General features: G+C 39.0%; 1 protein-coding gene across 22 annotated transcripts in view; it reads left to right on the top strand.

The window, feature by feature from the left end:
* NOL6 (nucleolar protein 6) overlaps positions 1 to 22,178 on the top strand; it is a 49,910-nt gene continuing 27,732 nt past the window's right edge. Inside the window, exons 1-6 of one of the 22 annotated variants that reach the window (XM_055351743.2) lie at positions 1 to 145; positions 4,046 to 4,136; positions 5,423 to 5,629; positions 6,316 to 6,383; positions 7,412 to 7,583; positions 10,142 to 10,195. In XM_055351743.2, the coding sequence (XP_055207718.2) occupies positions 10,148 to 10,195 (48 nt within the window). In that variant the 5' untranslated portion in view covers positions 1 to 145; positions 4,046 to 4,136; positions 5,423 to 5,629; ... (1 more) ...; positions 7,412 to 7,583; positions 10,142 to 10,147. Of the gene's footprint in view, positions 146 to 3,573; positions 4,137 to 5,422; positions 5,630 to 6,315; positions 6,384 to 7,411; positions 8,811 to 10,127; positions 10,214 to 10,889; positions 10,907 to 22,178 lie in introns of those variants that run through there. The other 21 variants (XM_063696298.1, XM_019033931.4, XM_055351739.2 and 18 more) reach the window with 21 other exon arrangements.

Raw genomic sequence — 22,178 nt, 5'->3', positions numbered from 1 at the left:
ATGCTCATTGCAGTGATGCGAAAAGGTGAGGTCACAGGACACAAACCCATATCTGAGACCTGGATGCCTCCCTCCACGCACTCACCCACTGGCTGTCCTGAGCATCACCCTGTACCTGTTGTCCCAGCAACAAGGGAAAAATAAGGTGAGTATTTTCTATTTCAGTCTAGAAGGCATAGCCTGCAAGGGAAGGAAGTGTGCTGGGAGATGGAGCAGGGCTTTTGTCTGGAAAACAGGATTCTGGTCTAGAAACTAAGTCAGTGCCAATGCAATGCAGGGAAGGGGAAATCATCACTGGGTCATGGGCTGCACTCGTGGAGAAGGAATGGAGGTCAATACCATAAACCAGCCCCTAACTGCTTCTCATTTAATGTAATCCTCACTGTTCATCATTGTTGGTTTGAATAAAGTCATGAAATCTTTTTTTTTTTTTTTTTTGAGACAGGTCTATTGCTCAGGCTGGAGTGAAGTGGTGCAATTGTGGCTCACTGCAGCCTTGAATACCTCAGCTCAAACAATCCTCCCACTTCAGCCTCCTGAGTAGCTGGGACCACAGGCATGTGCCACCACACTCAGCACACTTAAAAAAAAAATTTGTAGAGGCAGGCTCTCCCTATGTTGCTCAGGCTGGTCTCCTGGCCTCAAGCAATCCTCTTGCTTCAGCCTCCCAAAGTGTTGGGATTATAGGCATGAGCCATCACACCCAGCCTATTTTTAAGTTCTCTAATATAATTTGGAAATTAATTTACCAGCTGCTCTGTCTTATCTGCATGAACATTTCCAAGATTTGTAGAGGTGTTTCTATGACACCTCCATGCCTGTGATCATGTATAAGATGTAGCTGATTGAATTACCTTATTCTGTTCAGAAATAGTAAATATAGTGTTTTCACCAACTCTGTGCACAGAGTATACCAAATGGAGACCATAAGTGTGTCATGACAGAAAAAATCTATTGTCTCTTTATTATGGTGAGACTCCTTTCCCTCATGAAATCAGCAAAGAAAAGTAACTGAATTTAGCTTTTTGTGTTAGAAAAAAACATTATGCTCTTCAGCAGTTTTCAGAATTGCATTATTTTTGATCTTTCCTCTTGTTTAAGAATGTTTTCATGTCATCCCCAGGCTCAGTGCTCATGTTGGTACTATTTTGGGTCAATGTATAATCATTACCTCCAGTTTTTCTTGTGCATAATGGACTTGAGTTTTAATATAGTGAACCATCCTGACATTGAAATACTGTATTTGATATTTTCATATTCACAAGTCCTCATTTTCTTTCTACACTCATGGTAATTTAGTTTCTCCTCTGCAGTGTTTTCCCTCCTACTTGTTTTCCTGCTCCCTTGCTTAGCACATGGTCATTCCATTATGCCCTCCTTCTTGGTTAAGATGGAAAAGAACCTCCTCTTTTAATTCCATTTGTGCATTTAAGAAATTCCATTTGGTTGTATATAATTATTCTTCTAAGATTATGCTAAGATCAGCCCATCTATATTTTACTTGGATCTCTGATCACTATAGATATTTGCCTATAAAACAAGCATTGGTGTTTTCAATCACAATCAAAAAGAAAAAACTCAAAACGATTCTTTTAAAAACTCACAAGAGATACAAAAATATTTTTTAAATACATGGATTGTCTTAAAAAGTATTTCTCTCTGTTGCTATGACAGCATAGTGGTCAAGTCCATTGTCAGCTTCTGACACTGCCTCTTACAAGGAGGTGACTTTGGAAATGTCATTCAGCCTTCCTGTGCCCGAAATCACCTCACCTGTCAAATGGCAACAATAAAGCACTTCAAAGAATTGTTGTAAAAGTTCTATGTAAAACACTGTTATAGCACTCTTATGCTAGGAATATATATCTATACACACATATATTTTTATAGCGAAACTCTCAGGAAGAGGAAAATGAAGTTTAATAGGAAATTAATGGCTTGAAAACAATGGTACATGGAAAAGAGTGGCTTTCAGTTGCCATAGTACAACAGGCCTCTTGTTTTCACGCCAGATCCTCTCACTCTGAATAGGATGATCGGTCATTGAAAAAAGACAAATGGCCTCCAGGGATGTGGCAATAGGAATGATCTTCTTATCTCAGACCACAGTAGGATTCCTGGGCAATTGCTTTCTTCTTCACCATTATAGTTATTTATTTCACCAGATGCACATTAAGGTCCACAGATCTGATTCTGCAGCACCTGACTGTAGCCAACTCCTTGGTCATTCTCTCTAAAAAATGCTCCATATCCTTGTCAATGCTTGATATTGGAAATCCTTTTAATTTAAGTCATTCTGGTGGTAGTTTTGTTATCTCATTATAATTTCAATGTCCACGATACAGCTATTTTTTTTTTTTGAGACAGAGTCTGACTCTGTTGCCCAGGCTGGAGTGCAGTGGTGCCATCTCACTCACTGCAACCTCTGCCTCCCAGGTTCAAGTGTTTCCTGTGCCTTGGCCTCCTTAGTAGCTGGGATTATAGGTGTGCACCACCAAGCCCAGGTAATTTTTGTATTTTTAGTAGAGATGGGGTTTTGTCATCTTGGCCAGGCTGGTCTCCAACTCCTGGCCTCAAGGGATCCACCCACCTCGACCTCCCAAAGTGTTGAGATTACAGGCATGAGCCACTGTGCTCAGCCATGACATAGCTATTAATATAGAACTTTTCATGTGGGCCTATAGGTCAATCTAGGAATTTGCCCTTTCAGAGGCTATTCATATTTATATGCATATTGGTGCATGGCACGGGTTGGTGTATACACCTTGGTGTATGGCTGAGCCATAAATGGAGCATACCTGAGAATAACCCTATTCTAAGCGTGTTTGGAGTCCCAGGCTAAGGAATCCAGGAGTAGCCAACACTGAGATTCACTACTTATCTATGAAGGACAGCCATACCCCTGCCCCATCCCTTGGAACACAGCCTGTACAGGTGATCAAGGCCCTTTATTTTGGGTTAAATGGAGACTGCTAGCAGGAGGGTTCTAAGTGAAAATGCGATATGCTATATGGACTACATGCTTTTTTTTTTATATACAAACGGTAGCGTTTCTCCAGGCCAGCCCACCACCACTGGACCACCCCTGTATGTAACTCCTGAATAAACGTTATGTTTCCTTCACTGGTTCTGCCTCTCCTATAGCGTCATCCCAATCGGAATCAATGGGGATCCAGAAGGACAACCGGCCATTTAGATAACATTTGAAAATTAACCAATGTAATTGGTCACATTGTAACATTATTATTAAAATATTATTTTAAAATTATTATATAACAGTAACATATTATTATTAAAAATACATATGAACATTTCAATAAAGGCAGAAAAAGCACTTGATATTGAATGCTTTCCTCTTGATTTTACAACCAAGACAAGGAAGTCCATTATCACTATTTCTATTCAATAGTGGACATACTAGCCAGCAACAAAACTAAAAGGTATAAAGATTACAGGAAAGTTAAACCATCTCTATTCACAGATTGCAAGACTGTAATCACATAAATTCCAAAAGACTCTACAGACTCTACAGTCCCACTGCAGCCCCTTCCTCCGCGCCGCGGCGACGCTTCCGGCCCACGTCACGCTCGCGCCATTGTTTCCCAGCGGCTGCTCGCTGGGACCCCGCCAGCCCTCGAGCGCGGCCATTCGCCGCGTTCTGCCCTCTCCCCGCTTTCCTCACGCTGGTGGTGGCCCTTTCCTCAGTCCTGCCGATGTCCTCCAGCTGATTCCAGGCTGTTCCCGGCCACCCCTGAGGCCGTCCTTTCGCTTCTTGTAAAAGTCTCCCCGACCCCTGAGCTCCCTCGGTCGCCTCCCGAAAAGCCAACGGGCCTCTCTGGTGGAGCGCCAGGTTGACAGCGTTTTAGCAGGACCGCGAGAAACCGGGGAGATCCTCTTACAAGGAAAAACTCCAAGATTGCATCCCTGTTATCTTTCCTCCAAATAGTTTCTGATCATAAGTTATTTGTTTAAAAATGATGTTTTAATTAGAATTTGATGGCTTTTAAAAAACTTTTACTGACACTCAACATGTTTGTTTTTGTAGGAGCTGACTAAGGCTTTGGAACAGAAACCAGATGATGCACACTATTATCGTCAAAGAGCTTATTGTCACATTCTTCTTGGGAATTACTATGGTAATTTTTCTTATAAAGTATATTGCCCCTTTTTAATAAGTTACTTATACATTTTACCCATGACCAATTAATCAAATAAAATAAAGGTTGTCTTTGAGGATTTTTGAGTTGGTCTTTCATACAAGGTAAAGTAGCTCAAGTGTGACAGACATGCTGAGCAACACCTATTTAAATTTTATGGATGCCTCTTTTTTCGTTCAGTGGGTGGATAATGTATATAGATTTCATTCATAGTTATTGAGTAGGCTGATAAAGAATAGTATCACATTTACTGTTTAACAGAGTATTAAAATGACATGCTCTTCTTTGTATTTTTTTATAAAAAAGAATGTGGCATGGTGGCTCACGCCTGTAATCCCAGCACTTTGGGAGGCCAAAGCGGGAGGATCACATGAGCCCAAGAGTTCGAGTCTAGCCTGGACAACATAGCAAGACCCTATCTATATTAAAAAAATAAAGTATTCCTGTACTGTGTAACTTTAAAAATTATTCTGATGAAGAATCTGGATAGGGAAAAACTGAATATCTTTTTTTTTCAGATGGAGTTTTGCTCTTATTGCCTAGGCTGGAGTGCAGTGGCACAATCTCATCTCACTGCAGCCTCTGCCTCCTAGGTTCAAGTGATTCTCTTGCTTCAGCCTCCCAGGTAGCTGGGACTACAGGTGTATGCCACTATGCCTGGCTAATTTTGTATTTTTAGCAGACGGGGGTTTCACCATGTTGGCCAGGCTGGTCTCAAACTCCTGACCACAGGTGATCTGCCCACCTCAGCCTCTCAGAGGGCTGGGATTACAGGCGGGAGCCACTGCACCCCGCCAAATTACATAAGTGATGCTAATGAGAAAAGGAGATGAATTTTGTCACACAGCTTTATTCACTGACCGAAGAGCTTTAAGAAGGAAGCTAAATGTTAAGCCAAAAGGAAGGTACAAGAGTAATATTTATTTGAATTCTGTGTTGGATTAGCTTTTCCTAATTTAAAACCATTTGGCGTTTCTATTAACTCGAAAACTTGGAAATCTAAAACTGATCAGTATTCTGTGTGTGTTTGCTAGAATCTGTAAATAACTGACAAAAAAACATCTTTTTCTTTTCTTTTTTTTTTTTTTTTTGAGACGGAGTCTCGCTCTGTTGCCCAGGCTGGAGTACTGTGGCGCAGTCTTGGCTCACTGCAACCTCTGCCTCCCAGGTTCAAGCGATTCTCCTGCCTCAGCCTCCTGAGTAGCTAGGACTACAGGCACGTGCCACCACATCCGGCTAATTTTTAATTTTTTTTTTTTTCATAGAGACGGGGTTTCACTGTGTTAGCCAGGCTGGTTTCGATTTCTTGACCTCGTGATCCACCTGCCTCGGCCTCCCAAAGTGCTGGGATTACACGCGTGAGCCGCCATGCCCAGCCAAAAACCCATCTTTTTCCACATAGTTGCTGTTGCTGATGCAAAGAAGTCTCGCGAATTCAATCCAAATAATTCCACTGCTGTGCTGAGAAAAGGGTATGCAATAGCTACTCTTTTTGTTGAGCTTGGACTGTAAATAGGAGATGTGTAATTTGTTGAATGAGTTCAGTGTAAGCTTTATAAGTAGTAAAATTCTGTATTTATAGCAGAGAGATGATTCAATTTTAAATATATAGTTCTATTATTTTGTTAACCATAGTATGTGATGGAGATCTATACTTAATATATTTAAAAATAGCGATGATTGAAATAACTGCAGGGTATAGATGAAACTGATGGATTTCACATTCTTTTTTTATTTAAAATTTGGAATTTACCATATTTAACTGACTAGACATCCTATTCTTCAACCAAGCTGAATAGGCTACACTTAATGGTGTGAAAGCTCTGTATCTATGTGCTTTATATCCCATCTTGTGTCTGTTGATAAGTGTAACTTTATTCTTTAAGTAAGAAACTGCTTTAATTCCTTTGTATGTATTTTGGAATAAGCAAGTATGTACAATTAAAGTGAAATTCCTTCTGAAGTAAGTTCTAAAATTGAATTTTACTGGAAATTGTACTAGATGTTGACAGTATTTTAGAAAGTCTCTTGGCTTACTAACATATACTTAAATTTTTTCTTTCAACAATAGAAAATAACTAAGATGTTTTTATTTAGAAAGAAGGCTATTTTCCAGATCTTGTATGTGTGTTAATTTGCTTTAAATATGTTCATGCAGGATATGTGAATACCATTAGAAAAAACTATGCTGCTGCTCTAGAAACTTTTATAGGAGGACAAAAATTAGTAAGTATTAAATTATGGTTTTATAAACTTACCCATTTCTGTCTTAAATACCAAAGCTGAATTTTGTTAATGTTAATCTCAAGTTAATTACAGAAACCCAATACTTGTTTTTCTCACCGTAATTACATTTCATATTGATCACAGATATGAGATCACTTAAAATTGGTTAAATTAGCCTTTTAGCATTTAAACCACAGATAAACTTACCATTAGAAGTAAAAAACTATACGGAAACACTTAACATGCTCTCTGTACTTAGTCTGGCTTTGTTTTTTTCTTTTCTTTATTTTATTTTATTTTTTTTTTGAGACAGAGTCTCGCACTGTCACCCAGGCTGGAGTAGAGTGGCGTGATCTTGGCTCACTGCAACCTCTGCCTCCTGGGTTCAAGTGATTCTCCTGCCTCAGCCTCCCAAGTGGCTGGGACTACAGGCATGTGCCACCATGCCCAGCTAATTTTTGTATTTTTAGTAGAGGTGGGGTTTCACAACGTTGGCCAGGATGGTCTCGATCTCTTGACCTCGTGATCCACCCGCCTCGGCCTCCCAAAGTGCTGGAATTACAGGTGTGAGCCACTGGCGCCTGGCCTGGCTTTGTTTTTTCTAATGGAGAAATGAAAGTTTAATTTGCTTTCTTGGTCAGAAGTCTGTTCATTTTAAGTTATTAAGAATGCTGAGATGGGAAATCTTAACAATAAGGTTTTTATGGAGAAGTGAAGTGTACATTTGGATAAATTATGAGAGAGTACAGAAGAAACCCAGAGTTTTGAGAGTATTGTTAGTTTTTAATGTTATATTTTTGAGGGGAATATATGAAAATTATCACAGCATTGTGGATATTTAGACATATATAGGAATTGTGAGAGCAAGAATTTTAAAATCGGAAAAATACTAAGAGGTTGTGAGTAATCCCAGAAAATTGTAGACTACATAATCCTACTTGTACTATTATTTTATCTTTATGTTATGATAGAGTTTTATCACAATTCTGTAAAGCAGTGGTTCTTAACTGGAAACAATTGTTTCCCAGGAAACTTTAGGCAATGTTTGAAGAGATTTTTGATTATCATGATTGGTGGATGCGGGATGAGCTGCTGACATCTAATGAGTATAAACCAGGGGGTGCTACGAAACAGCCCATAATGGCCAGGACAGTCCTGCCCAACAGAGAAGTATCTGGTTCAAAACGTCAGTAGTGCTGAGTTAAGAAACTCTGCTCTTACGTATTATATGTTAAATTCTAACTCTGTACTGCTTTGAATGTTTGCTTTTCTGCTGTATACCTACTCAAAAAAGGGATTTTAGGCCTGATTACACAAATGGAAGCTACAAATTAGGAAAGGAAAGGTCTGGGCGACAGGGCTTATTGTCAAATTTGCTTATCCCAGTTTCAGTTTTGGTATGTGAATAATAGGGCTATTCAGTCAGGAAGACAGCATATCTACACTCCTAGCAAATTCCAGAGTCAAGTTATCTAGTGCCTTGATACATACTTGAAACCCCTGAAAAAACATGAGTCATACCATCCTCTACATTTTCTTTTTTTTGAGACAAGGTCTCATTCTGTTGCCCAGGCTGGAATGCAGTGATGTGATCTTGGGTCACTGCAACCTCCACCTCCTGAGCTCAAGTCATTCACCCACCCCAGCCCCCCAAGTCACTGGGGCTATAGGCACGTGCCACCACATCTGATGAAATTGTGCTTTTTTTTCGCAGAAACAGGGTTTCGCCCTGTTACAAAGGCTGGTCTTGAACTCCTGGGCTAAAGTGATCCACCTGCCTCAGCCTCCCAAAGTGTTGGGGTTACAGGCGTGAGCCTTCATGCCTGACCTCATCCTCTGCATTTCTAGGCCTTATTACTTTTAAGAGCAATAGAAAAGTTTCCTGCCTAAATTCTTTTCTTTTTTTTTTCTTCTTTTTGGACCTGGGGGCACAGAGCCTTACTCTTTCACCCAGACTTGAGTGCAATGGCACCATTATAGTTCACTGCAGCCTTGAATTCCTGAGCTCAAGCTGTCCTTCTGCCTCTGCCTTCTGAGTAGCTGGGAATACAGGCACGTGCCATCACACTAAGCTAATTAAACATTTTTGTGTAGAGATGAGGTCTTGCTACATTGCCCAGACTGGTCTCTGAACTCCTGGCCTCAAGTGATCCTACTGCCTTGGCCTCCCAAAGCTCTGGCATTACAGACATGAGCCACTGCACTTGGCCCCTAAATTCTTTTCTTGAGTTTTCTTTCTTTCTTTCCCTTCTTTCGTTTTCTTTCCTTCCTTTCCTTCCTTCCTTTCTTTTTTTTTTTTTTTGAGACAGAGTCTCGCCCTGTCTCCCAGCCTGGAGCGCAGTGGTGCATTCTCGGCTCACTGCAACCTCTGCCTCCTGGGTTCAAGTGATTCTCCTGCCTCAGCCTCCGGAGAAGCTGGGATTACAGGTGCGTGCCACCACAACCAGTTAATTTTTTTGTCTTTAGTAAAGATGGGGGTTTCATCATGTTGGCCAGGCTGGTCTCAAACTCCTGACTTCGTGATCCACCCGCCTCAGCCTCCCAAAGTGCCGGGATTACAGATGTGAGCCACTGCGCCCGGCCGAATAATATCTTAATATCATGCCATTGACATTTATTCTCTAATTACTTCAGAGGTGGCCTTCAGAAGAAGGCCTCTTTGGTAAAATTGCTATCGAGGATATTTCACTAAAAAACAAATTTATCTTTAAATTCAAATCCAGGAAAAGTTTAAGTTAAACTTTTAGGCTTCTATTTTTATCAGACAGGGTAAAAAATTTATAACTCAGAATATTACCTTTTCCCCTCTTTGTGTGATAGACTGCTTGGTTTTAGTTACTGATTATTTAAAATAATAAGTTATTCAAACCCTCTTCCCTAGAATATAGTGTGTGTGAGAGAGTATATTTAAAATTTTTATTAAGGTCCATGTAGTTGTATTTCTTTTATAAATTAGTAAATTAGAAAATTTTGTTTTAAGAGATTTTTAATTTAAAATTTCCAGATTACTCTTGGCTGGAGTTAACTTGAATTAATAGGCTTTTATTTAGAGCACTCTCAATGTTTTTAACGTATTTCACTAGGCACCGTCTATAAATGTAATCATTGTTCTGTGTCTCCAGAAATGAATAATTTGTTTATGCATACATTTACACTATTATCTGTAAGTATATAATTTATCACCTGTAGCCTTTTGACCCCCATGTAACTTGGATATATGAGAAAACTTCACAGAATTTAAAGATACTTCTTGGTGTTGGTAGGAAAGGGATGGGAACAGATAAAGCCACTGAGAGAATAGTGGACTGAATAGGTAGCCGCATTGAAGAGTGAGTTGGGACTGGGAAAGGCTTATGGACCTCAACTCAGCTCCCAGTTACCAAGCCTCCTCCCCACCCTAACTAATGGCATTTTGGGAGTCTGATTTAGATCTGACTTTGTTGTGTGGGTGAGGAAGCTTCGCTAAGGGCAGAGGGATTGAGGGAAATGTACATTATTTATATCTATGAAATTAGTGAGGTTGACTGTAGTTAAAATTAATTTAAAAAAATCAAAATGTTTGATGAAGAACTAAATGTTAAACTATTGGTATGTTTATAGCTATAACAGAGTTTGCCATAAGTTCTGTTAAGACAGGTTTTATTCACTGCTGACTCCCCAGTGCCTAGAACAGTGCCTGGGATGCAGTAGGTATTTAATAAGTATTTGCTGATTAATAGGTTATGCAGATGAGTGATGTGATAGGTTTTTCTTTCTAGGTGCAGATGCTAATTTCAGTGACTGGATTAAAAGGTGTCAAGAAGCTCAGAATGGTATGTAGATCTCCCATGGTATTTCAATTTAAAAAGAAGCAAACATTTGAAATTTTTTGGTTTAAACAAATTTGTTTTTACCTTTATACTTTATTTTAAATAGTACATGTTTCCTTAAATGTAGACTTCCAAAAATAAACTTTTTTTTGCCTAGCTTCTTAGGTTGAAAAGGAGATTTGGGTGGATTGCTGGTATGGCATATCAGTAAGAAACTACTAAGGAGTCTAGGCTGGGCACGGTGGCTCACGCCTGTAATCCCAGCATTTTGGGAGGCTGAGGCGGGCGGATCACGAGGTCAGGAGATTGAGACCATCCTGGGCAACATGGTGAAACCCCGTCTTTGCTAAGAAAATACAAAAATTAGCCGGGCGTGGTGGTGCGTGCCTGTAGCCCCAGGTACTCGGGAGGCTAAGGCAGGAGAATCGCTTGAACCCGGGAGGCGGAGGTTGCAGTGAGCCGAAATCACGCCACTGCACTCCAGCCCGGGCGACAGAACGAGACTCTGTCTCAAAAAAGAAATTACTAAGTAGTCTAAAATGAATTCAGGAGGCAAAATGAACCCACTTTTCTTTAGTTGAAAGGTATGGAGAATTGGCTTGCTTAATCAGTATGTTTGTGCAATAAAAATCATATAAATACCTTTGCCTTTAAATGTGCTGTTAACTGAAAATGCTTCCTTTTTATGTTTTAATAGGCTCAGAATTTGAGGTGGTAAGTCCAGAGTTTTCATTCTTCATGTTTTTATTTACTTAGGTTAAATTTCAAGTACCAAGTATATTTGAGACAGGACACAGAATGAGCTCTTTCTCAGTTAAATATTAAGCAATTCCATTTAAGTACTGGTTCCTCTAGGAACTGAAATAAAACCATTTTTTCATAAATATGGAAGTTTCTAGTCATGAAATTTATTGGGCTATTTTAATGAATTTATTGTGTGGTTCAAATCGATTTGGTATGTTTTAGTATGGTCAAAATGATTATTTATCTGTTCCTTACTAAAACCTTATTACATTTATTTAGGTCCAACAGTTTGAATCACTTGTAGGGCTTTTTATGATAGGCTAAGACAAAAGTTAAGGAAAATTGGAAATGTTTATCTTTAATTCAGTGTAATGTTTATTGTTTTGGGCATGAAGACCTTCAAGTCTTTTCAGTTATTAAAAATTATGGTGGAATTGAATAAAAGTAACTTTTAGTTTGTTTTTTTTTTTAAAGACAGGGTCTTGCTCTATTACACAGGCTGGAGTGCAGTGGTGCCATCATAGCTCACTGCAGCCTCAAACTCCTGGGCTCAAGCAGTCTTCCTACCTCAGCCTCCCAAGTAGCTGGGACTACAGGTGCATGTCACCCCACCAAGCCCACTAATATATTATATTTCTTTAAAAAGCTTTTTAGGCTGGGTGCAGATTCTTATGCCTGTAATCCCAGCACTTTGGGAGGCTGAGGCAGGCGGATCAGTTGAGGTCAGGAGTTCAAGACCAGCCTGGCCAACATAGTGAAACCCTGTCTCTACTAAAAATACAAAAATGAGCCAGATGTGGTGGTAGGCACCTGTAATCCCAGCTACTCAGGAAGCTGAGGCGGGAGAACCCCTGGAGCCCAGGAGGTGGAGGTTGCAGTGACCCAAAATCATGCCACTGTACTGTAGTCTGGGTGACAGAGCGAGACTCCGTCTTAAAAAAAAAAAAAGGACAAACTACCATAAAGATGAATCTGCTTTTTTGTTTTGTTTTGTTTTGTTTTTTAATTACGCTAAATATTATGTTACTTCATTATGAGGGAACAATGAAAAATTACAGTTTAAGTAACTAAGTTTTAGATTCCTTTATATTTTCAAAAAGAAATAAAGCTACACAATAGAATTAATATTCAGAGAATATTTAACTATCACTCAAAATATGTAGATAATAGCCAGGCGTGGTGGCTCACACCTGTAATACCACCACTTTTGGAGGCTGAGTTGGGCAGATCACCTGAGGTCAGGAGTTATACACCAGCCTGGCCAACATAGCGAAACCCTTTCTCTAGTAAAAATACAAAAATTAGCTGGTCGTGTTGGCACGCGCCTGTAATCCCAGCTACTCTGGAGGCTGCAGCAGAAGAATCACTTGAGCCTGGGAGATGGAGGTTGCAGTGAGCTGAGATCACGCCACTGCACTCCAGCCTGGGTGACAGAGTGAGACTCTGCCTCAATTTTAAAAAAATGTAGATAATAGTGTAATTTAGTAAGAAAAGTACTGAACTGAAAATCAAGAAATCTGACTCTGGATCTTTGCTAGCCCTGAGAATTTAGTCTAGGCACAAAATGACTATGACTAAATTTTTAGTACCTTTGAAAGGAAGTCCGTGGACCAAATGAGCTCTGGAGTCCTTTCAGCTGTAAAATTATATGAAGGTATAATGATAAGTGAGTTCAGGCAAATAAATGATATAGGTAGGCTTTTTCCATGGCTACTCCTTTTTTATGTTTAATTAATTAATTAATTAATTTTTGAGACAGAGACTCTCTCTGTTGCCCAGGCTGGAGTGCAGTGGCCCAGTCTCAGCTCACTGCAACATCTGCCTCTCTGGTTCAAGCGATTCTCCTCTCTCAGCCTCCTGAGTAGCTGGGATTACAGGCACGTGCCACCATGCATGGCTAATTTTTGTATTTTTAGTAGAGATGGGGTTTCACTATGTTGGCCAGGCTGGACCCAAACTCCTGACCTCAAGTGATCCGCCCGTCTTCGCCTCCCAGTGTGGGTGACAGTGAGACTCTGCCTCAATTTTTTTAAAAAATGTAGATAATAATGTAATTTAGTAAGAAAAGTACTGAACTGAAAATCAAGATATCTGACTCTGGATCTTGGCTTGCTCTGTGAACTTAGTCTAGGCACAAAATGACTATGACTAAATTCTCAGTACCTTTGAAAGGAAGTCCGTGGACCAAATGAGCTCTGGAGTCCTTTCAGCTATAAAATTACATGAAGGTATAATGGTAAATGAGTTAATGTGAATAAATGATATAGGTAGGCTTTTTCCATCACTACTGTTTTTTTTATGTTTTATTTATTTATTTATTTGTTTATTTATTTATTTTTGAGACAGAGTCTCTCTGTTGCCCAGGCTGGAGTGCAGTGGTACAATCCCAGCTCACTGCAACCTCCACCTCCTGGGTTCAAGTGATTCTCCTGCCTCGGCCTTCTGAGTAGCTGGGACTACAGGTGCCTGCCACCATGCCCAGCTGATTTTTATATTTTTGACAGAGATGGGATTTCACCATTGTTGGCCAGGCTGGTCTCAAACTTCTGACCTTAAGTGATCCGCCTGCCTTGGCCTCCCAAAGTGCTGGGATTGCAGGTGTGGGCCACGGCGCCCGGCCACTACTCCTTTTTATACAAAGTCCTGCAGCAAACTGTGTTACTATTTATTAAGTTAAAGTTCTAAGGACATGTGAAGTTTCCTGTTGTGGAATAGGATCAGGGATGGCCTGTGTCATGAAGAATGGTAACTGGGCCTGCAGAAAGGAGACAGGTTCGGAGGGTTGGAGCAGGAAGTGCAAAGTGAAGTAGTTTTTTGCATCTAGCTAAGAAGGATCTGCCTATTTATTCATTTAAAGATTGTGAAGAACAGAGCTGGTTAATTATGAGGCAGATTTATGAAATAGCTGCTTGGGACAATAGAAAGTGAGAAAAGGGATGAAATCTTATCAAGTTTTTTTGTTTTTTTTTGTTTTTTGTTTTGTTTTGTTTTGTTTTTTTGAGACAGAGTTTTGCTCTTGTTGCCCAGGCTGGAGTGCAGCGGCATGATCTCAGATCATTACAACCTCCACCTCCTGGGTTCAAGCAATTCTCCTGCTTCAGCTTCCTGTGTAGCTGGGGTTATAGGCACACGCCACCATGCCTGGCTAATTTCTGTATTTTTAGTAGAAACGGGGGTTTCACCATGTTGACCAGGCTGGTCTCGAACTCCTGATCTCAGGTGATCCACCCACCTTGGCCTCCGAAAGTGCTGAGATTACAGGCATGAGCTACCATGCCCGGCCCTTACCAGGATTTTGGTCTGTCTCTGGTCCTGTCCACATTGTGTAGAATTTGTTTAATAAAATAATTTTGAGTAATCAAGCACAAAACTCTAGGTGGATTTGAAAGGGAGATATTTCCGAAAATTATAAATTTGATTTTTTGGTGTATGTCTATCAAGAGATTGGTAATGCATGTCCATTTGAAGTAATTTGAGTGTGAATTAATGATAAATGACTTAAGAGCTTGTATTACTTAGCCATCTCATATATTGGTGGAAGAATAGCATGTGTGGTAAATACACAGATCTGTGTGGCTAGAGTTGAGGATGTAATTAAGCACTCTCGTCTCTCATTCTTTTTTCTGTTTTGTATCTTGCGTTTGTCGATTTTAACCATTCTTCAATCCTACTTAGTATGTTCTCAGTTTGCCTTTCTTCCCCTTTCCTCTTTAAATGCTAAACAACTACTTTTCTTCCTTGTATAGTAGTTCGTTTATGTATACATTTCACATCCCTCATTCCTGTGTAAGTCTCTGATGTTAAGAAGCATGTCTTTTTTTTTTTTTTTTTTTTGAGACAGAGTCTCACTCTGTCGCCCAGGCTGGAGTGCAGTGGCACGATCACAGCTCACTGCAAGCTCCGCCTCCTGGGTTCATGCCATTCTCCTGCCTCAGCCTCCCGAATAGCTGGGGCCACAGGCACCTGCCACCATGTCCGGCTAATTTTTTGTATTTTTATTAGAGACAGGGTTTCACCGTGTTAGCCAGGATGGTCTCGATCTCCTGACCTTGTGATCCGCCCGCCTTGGCCTCCCAAAGTGCTGGGATTACAGGCATGTGCCACTGCACCCGGCCAGAAGCATGTCTTATTTGTATGTTTGTATGTGCCCCAGTTAGGGTTCACAGATAAAGTACAGCATGCTCAATTGTTTGTATTTTTGATAAACAATGAATTATTTATTTAGGTTTTTTTTTTTTTTTTTTGAGACAGAGTCTCACTCTGTCGCCCAGGCTGGAGTGCAGTGGCCCAATCTTGGCTCACTGCAACCTCTGCCTCTCTGGTTCAAGCGATTCTCCTTTCTCAGCCTCCTGAGTAGCTGGGATTACAGGCATGTGCCACCACACGTGGCTAATTTTTGTATTTTTAGTAAAGACGGGGGTTTCACTATATTGGCCAGGTTGGATTCGAACTCCTGACCTCAAGTGATTCACCCGCCTCAGCCTCCCATATTTTGGGATTATGGGCGTGAGCCACTGCACCTGGCCTATTTTTTTCTTATATAAGCATATTCTGTGTTGCATTTTTGTTTGCTAAACTTGGCAGCCCTTGCCATGTGTATTACACAGTGGGTGCTTAGTTCAGTGAATCAATCAAAATTGGGTTCTAGTTTTAGTCCTGTGACACTGGCAGAGTATTTTTATTCTTAGTTTTGAAGGTGGAAAAAAATCTGAAGTTAATGGACTCTAAATCTTTCCCCAAGCTTACTTAGTTAACTAATTGCTCAGCCTGGCCCAGGACACATACATACACTTGACTCCCAACCAAACTAGTATGCCTTTGCTTAGTTTTTTCCTAAGTTTTGAATTGAAGAACTTAGATTCTAAGGATTTGTTCTAAAGGATGATTATTTTTCTTGTCCTGTCCCTGGAATCTCCATATTCTATACATACATATATATGTATATATGTATAATATATATACACACATATATAATATATATTATATATTAATAATATATATGTAATATATATATACACACATATATAATATATATTATATATTAATAATATATATGTAATATATATATACACACACACACACAATCTTGTTAGATTACTAACTCTAAAAACTATTTGGGGGAAAACAAATTGAAAGAAGTTTTCTTAATTATGTCTTAAGACAAATAAATGATAAAAATCTTTCAATTTCCTTTTTTGTACAGTAGAGGGAGACAGTATTAGAATACTGAAAATAAAATCTGTGGGTTACTGAGGCTTACTTTGTGGACACTAAGAGAGAACAGTACTAAAATAATTTGCTCTCCATGTATTCAGATATCTTGATTGTATTTCACTGTTCGGATATCTTGGACCTTTGTGCCTTAAGAAAAGATGCATTTTGCTGGGGAGAATCTGCTTAGTATTAGAGCTTCTGTAAAATTTGCAGCTTAAAAGGGTGATTTCTGTGCTTTTGAGAATTCTCTTTTCTTTCCCACATTCAAGGTTGAATGAATGTTGCATGTCCATGTGTAGTCGGTGGTTAAATGTTATTAATTTGAGTGATAAATAATTTGCGATGAAAGTAGGAAGAGAAAGAGGTAAAACCCTGAAATTAATGAAAAAGCATTTCTTAACTGTTTTATAGTATAATATCTAATATGTTTTTTCCAAGCCAGGATTCATATTTTTTCAGTATCTCTGATAGTTATTTCTACCTTTTGCTGAATATAACTTTCATGTTAGCCTATTAATTTTTTAGAAATTAAGAAACTATAATTTTGTATTTCTTCTTGTTAATTTAATGACACTCTTCTCTGGTCACAGTCTCAGAATTGTGACTTTAGTGTCACCTATATTGTGAAATATTCATTTTAAAAATTAGGTTTTTTTTTGAGACAGAGTCTCTCTCCATTGCCCAGCTGGAGTGCATTGGCATGATCTCGACTCACTGCAACCTCCGCCTGCTGGGTTCAAGCAATTCTCTTGCCTTAGCCTCCTGAGTGGCTGGCACTACTACAGGCGCACACCACCATGCCCAGCTAATTTTTCGTATTTTTAGTAGAGACGGGCAGGCTGGTCTCGAACTCCTGACCTCATGATCTGCCCGCCTCAGCCTCCCAAAGTGCTGGAATTATAGGCATGAGCCACCGTGCCTGACATTAATTTTTATTCCTTTTAAGAATTAGAATTCTCAGTCTTTTGGGGTGAATTTGCCCTTGTGGAAATGTTGTTTTCTTCCTATTTTTAGTCAGAATAATTTTTCTGTATTAAACAATACAAAATGTGAAAGCCTGGAATTGTGGGAATTAAAAATGTATGTCTTAGAAACAAAATAGCCTCCTTTTCTCTCACTAAAATTTGAGAAGTTTTAAAGTAATCCCTTTTTTTAATGTTCAGAGAAGAATATTTGTATGTTAAAGAATCCTGGTGATAATGTAATGGAATGGGGTATCTGGGCATGATGCTCCTGCTTATCTGAATACATATATATGGGAATTTTAAAAATTGTTGCTTTAACATCTTGCTTCATACAGTGGTGGTGATAATAGTGAGAATTGTTTAATTTTTTTTAACTGAGTTAGTTAAAATTGTAGATCTTGGAATGTATTCTTGTTACTTTTCATATATTTTGTAATATATATTTATATATTTTAAAGAAGACTTTTACTCTACATAATTTTTAAACAGCTATACATTGTCAATATTTTTATCATGTCCTTACATATTCAACAGCAAAGTATTTCATCATATACATGTACTGTACCTTATTTAGCCAGCTCCATTTTATTTGTCCTGTGGATAATTATAATAGCTGTTTTGACTGTTTTACCACATGCCAGGCACTGTACTGTGTATTATCTCATGTAATTCTCATAGTTACTGCATGGTGTAGGTATTTTTATCCCCAGTTTACAGGTAGAGAAACTGAACTCAGAGATGTTAAATAATTTGTCCAGGTTTTTCAGATTATACTGATGAAGCTACTGATAACATTCTGTTGTCAGTTATTTGCCAGAAAGAGTTCTTTATTTTTCTTATACATAATATCATTTATTCTTGAGAACCCTAAATGAGTTATTCTTGGGAACCTAAATGAGTTAGGGCCTACTAAGTCATTTGCAATACAATGCAATAGGAGAAACTGAGGCTCGCTGAGATTAAGTTGCTTGCTTATGGTTATACATCCAACAAATGACATCTATTTCCAACTCTTTCTGTTTACACAACTGATTGTTTTTGTCCCAACCCCTGCTTATTTCTGAGGAAATAAGTAAAAATTCTAGCTGAAAAAGACATTCCCAGCAAATTTTTTCATATTTTGACTCCCTCCTCTCTGAAATACGGATAACAGTCTTTTTTTAATAGGGTGATTTTATTAAGTGAGTAATGCATGTGAAGCATGTAGCACACAGGGTATATAATAGTCAATAAATGTTACTAGTACTATTTCTATTATTTTATTTTGGTTATTTAGATTTTTATTCGGGCCGTAAAAGCAGTAAATGCGTATTATACCATATCATAGAAAATCTGGAAAAGATAAAGGAGCTTAGGAAGTAAGTAATCACTCAGAGTCACCACTGATGACATTTTAACATGTTTCCCTTGGGATAACTCATTATTTCCTGATACATAGGTCGATCACTACGCATGACACATACTGGAATCTTTTTACTTATGGGAATGTCTCTTCTGATTAATTACTTTAAGAAGAACAGAGGCTGTGTCCTCATGTACCAGCACTGTTTCTAGCTCAGAGTAGGTACTCAGCAAATATTTGAAATGAGCTGTTAGAAGCTTGAGAGAAGACCTTTCAGGTCTTCTCCATTCATTGCCATTTTTTGCATTTAAAAAATGATTATAAAAAGATTTTAGTTTAAAGACAAAGAAGGTAGATGTACTAGTTTGAGCTCAGGAAGACTGAGCTATTATCAGACAAAGGAATTTGATGTAACAATGAAATGTGCAAAGAGCTCAGTAAGAGTATGTTGGGAAGGTTGCATTCTGTAGATCGGGGGAGCAATTATTTAATGAGTACAGTCTTGAAGTATATGGTTCTCAAAAGTTTGCCAATAAATTGCCCCAGCTCTTTAGTCTGTGGGAAAGATCTCTTCATGTTAGTCTATAGTGGCAAGTGGAATCTTACTTACCACTTAAGATGGTGGTGTCTGGATATCATGATTGCTTAACTGTAATGACATCTCTTTAATTTTGAAGTTTCTTTCATTGGAAAAAATTAAACTCTGTGCTATGCAGAGGAGACTTGAGAGGTGGATGGATGGTAATACATATAATGAGAAGTAATGATCCAGCACAGTAAGGATTCTTATTGATAACCCATGAATACTCTTTTGGGATATTAACACCTTGAGAGCCTTCCCGGTACATGTGAGAGCAACATTCAAGCAAACTACCAAAGTTTTAAGTTAACTTTTAAAGTATTTTTGACTTAAATGAAAATAGAATGGTTTCTTGATGGGTGCAATAAAAACCTCTGAAATTGGACTAGTGCTAGTTCTAGAACTATCTTCCAGAATCAAGACTTAAAACTTCATTTTTAAAAACATTGAAACATTTGAAAGTGCAAGCATTGAAAGTGAATTAAGTGTAAAAAGGAATTCATAGAAAATTAGCCCCTCCCTTCTTTTCCTTTTTTTTTTTCTTTGCTAGGGGAGACGGGGTCTTACTCTGTTGCCTATGCTGGAGTGCAGTGGCACTATCATGGCTCACTGCAGTCTCAACTACCTGGGCTCAAGTGATCCTTCCACTTCAGCCTCCCAAAGTGCCAGGATTACAGGTGTGAGCCACTGCACCCAGCCTCCTTTACCTTTCTAAAAAAGATGCTTTAAGTGGTTTATTACATGCAGCTATTTTGGTGAATGATTAAGTACCATTTCAAAAGTGGAGGTCAGCTTGTCTCAGCTGAAACGGGTCATTACTAAGAGCTTTTCCTTTGGCTTTATAAAGGCCTCTCTGCGCATACTGCACACTTACTCAGGTTATGATGGCTGTCAGTAGATGTGAATACTAGTCTGTGCTGCTTTTCAGGTGAAACAAGGAACTTTTTATAGATGATGTATACATAGTTACAGGAACATGAAGTGTGAATATAGGGTGCCCTGTGGCCAAGTTTAGTGTGGTGGTGAACACAGTACTTTCCAGGCCCTCATTTTTCAGATGAGTTGAAAATTAAAGGAGCAAGATGCAGTTTTAATCTTTCAGATAATATTAACAGTTCTTTTCAGTAACTGTTGCTGTGTCATTGCCAGCTATTGGATTTCTGTCTCCTTTTGATAAATATCCCACCAGTGACACCTTAAAGTAACCAGAGTACTGTCACTTAATACTGTGTATGAGAAATTATTGGTGGTATATTACTTTATAAAAAACTAGCTGGGCACAGTGGCCCACGCTTGTAATCCTAACTACTCGGGAGGCTGAGGCGGGAGAATCACTTGAACCCGGGAGGCAGAGGTTGCAGTGAGCCAAGATCACACCACCGCACTCCAGCCTGGGTGACAGAGACTCTGTCTCAAAAAAAAAAAAATCATAGTTTACTTTAGGGAATTCTAGAGATTCTTGTGAAATATTTGTTTTTATGTATGTAGAGTTTAAACATGTAAATTACGCTGAAGATACTATACTCTGCCCTTATCCCGGTGACGTGGTTTTATATTTTTCTTATTATGAAAACAGTTGTTTATTACATTTCTTTGCTCCTAAAGAAAATAAAAATAAACACTCAAAACCACATACCCCACATACACATACCATCACATGATGTCTGATTAAAAATGTTGGCAACTTTCCCTATGTTAGCACTTTGTTAGGGTATTTTAAGGTGCAAATTTTGAAGGTCTTTTTGCTAAAGGCAGATGGTATAAAGATTACTAGGAATTGCTAGTTTAAGTGAGTCATCTGATAAAAAGAAGTCAAAGAACCTAGGGGTGAATGGGCTTCTCTTTTTGTTAAGTCTGCCTTTTGATTTTTTAATTCTGTTTGCAAAAGTAATGATCCTTTTCATGGAAAAAAGTTAGAATATAACATTCTAACTCAATTCTTCATTTAAACTGTTTTATATAATGTTATGGTGCTTACTTTAATATTTGCGTTAAAAATTCTGATTTTAGCCAGTTAAAAATAGAGGTGAAAGCATTATTTGAATAAAGAAAACAAAAGGTAGGTATAAACGCTATGTGAGTGTGTGTTTAGGCGTAAGGATAGACTCGGGACTAGCCTTGATTAGAGAGTAAAAGATGCTATTAGGATACTATTAATTTTTCATTTTAATAAGTGAACTTAGTCTAGCATTCAGAAGTTCTTAACAGTCTGCCTTCTGCTGCTTTTTCTTTCTTTTTTTTTTTTTTTCTGAGACGGAGTTTTGCTCTTGTTGCCCAGGCTGGAGTGCAGTGGTGCAATCTTGGCTCACTGCAACCTCCGCCTCCCAGGTCTCAGCCTCCTGAGTAGCTGGGATTAGAGGCATGCACCACCGTGCCCAGGTAATTTTGTATTTTTAGTAGAGACGGGGTTTCTCTATGATGGTCAGGCTGGTCTCGAACTCCTGACCTCAGGTGATCCACCCACCTCGGCCTCCCAAAGTGCTGGGATTACAGGTATGAGCCACCACGCCCGACTCTGCTTCTTTTTTATCGTGTTTTTCACTGCTCTGATTTTTTTTCAAGTCAAGTCCTGAACTTGATGCAAATTGATCTTCTCCATACTCCCCTATGCAGTGTCCTTGCATACCCCAGTGCTCCAGTTAGGCCATTCCCTGTGCCTCTTGCAAATGCTTTTGCCCTCCAAAGCCCTTCAGAGTGTATAAAGCCTTTCCTCTTCACAGTCAGGTGTGATGTCTGCTGAGCTTTTAGCACATTTATTTATTTAGAACTTCAGTAACTTTCTTAAAGTATCTCACATACTTCCAAATGGTCGAAGATGTGTCTTTAATATTTTAAAAATCCAGCCAGGTGTGGTGGCTCATGCCTGTAATCCTAGCACTTTGGGAGGCCGAGGTGGGAGAATGGTTTGAGGCCAGGAGTTTCAGACCAGCATGGGCAACATAGTGAGACCACGTCTCTACAAAAAATAAAAAAATAGCTGGGAGTGGTGGCACATGTCTATAGTCCCAGCTACTCAGGAAGCTGAGACTGGAGAATCACTTGAGCCCAGTTCAATGCTGCAGAGAGCTGTGATCCTTCCACTGCAATCCAGCCTGGGAGACAGAGCAAGCCCCTTTCTCTACAAATAAAATAAAAATCCCC

Source organism: Gorilla gorilla, chromosome 13, assembly GCF_029281585.2.
Source record: "Gorilla gorilla gorilla isolate KB3781 chromosome 13, NHGRI_mGorGor1-v2.1_pri, whole genome shotgun sequence".
Lineage (NCBI taxonomy): Eukaryota > Metazoa > Chordata > Mammalia > Primates > Hominidae > Gorilla > Gorilla gorilla.
This window is presented reverse-complemented; position numbering and strand designations above follow the sequence as displayed.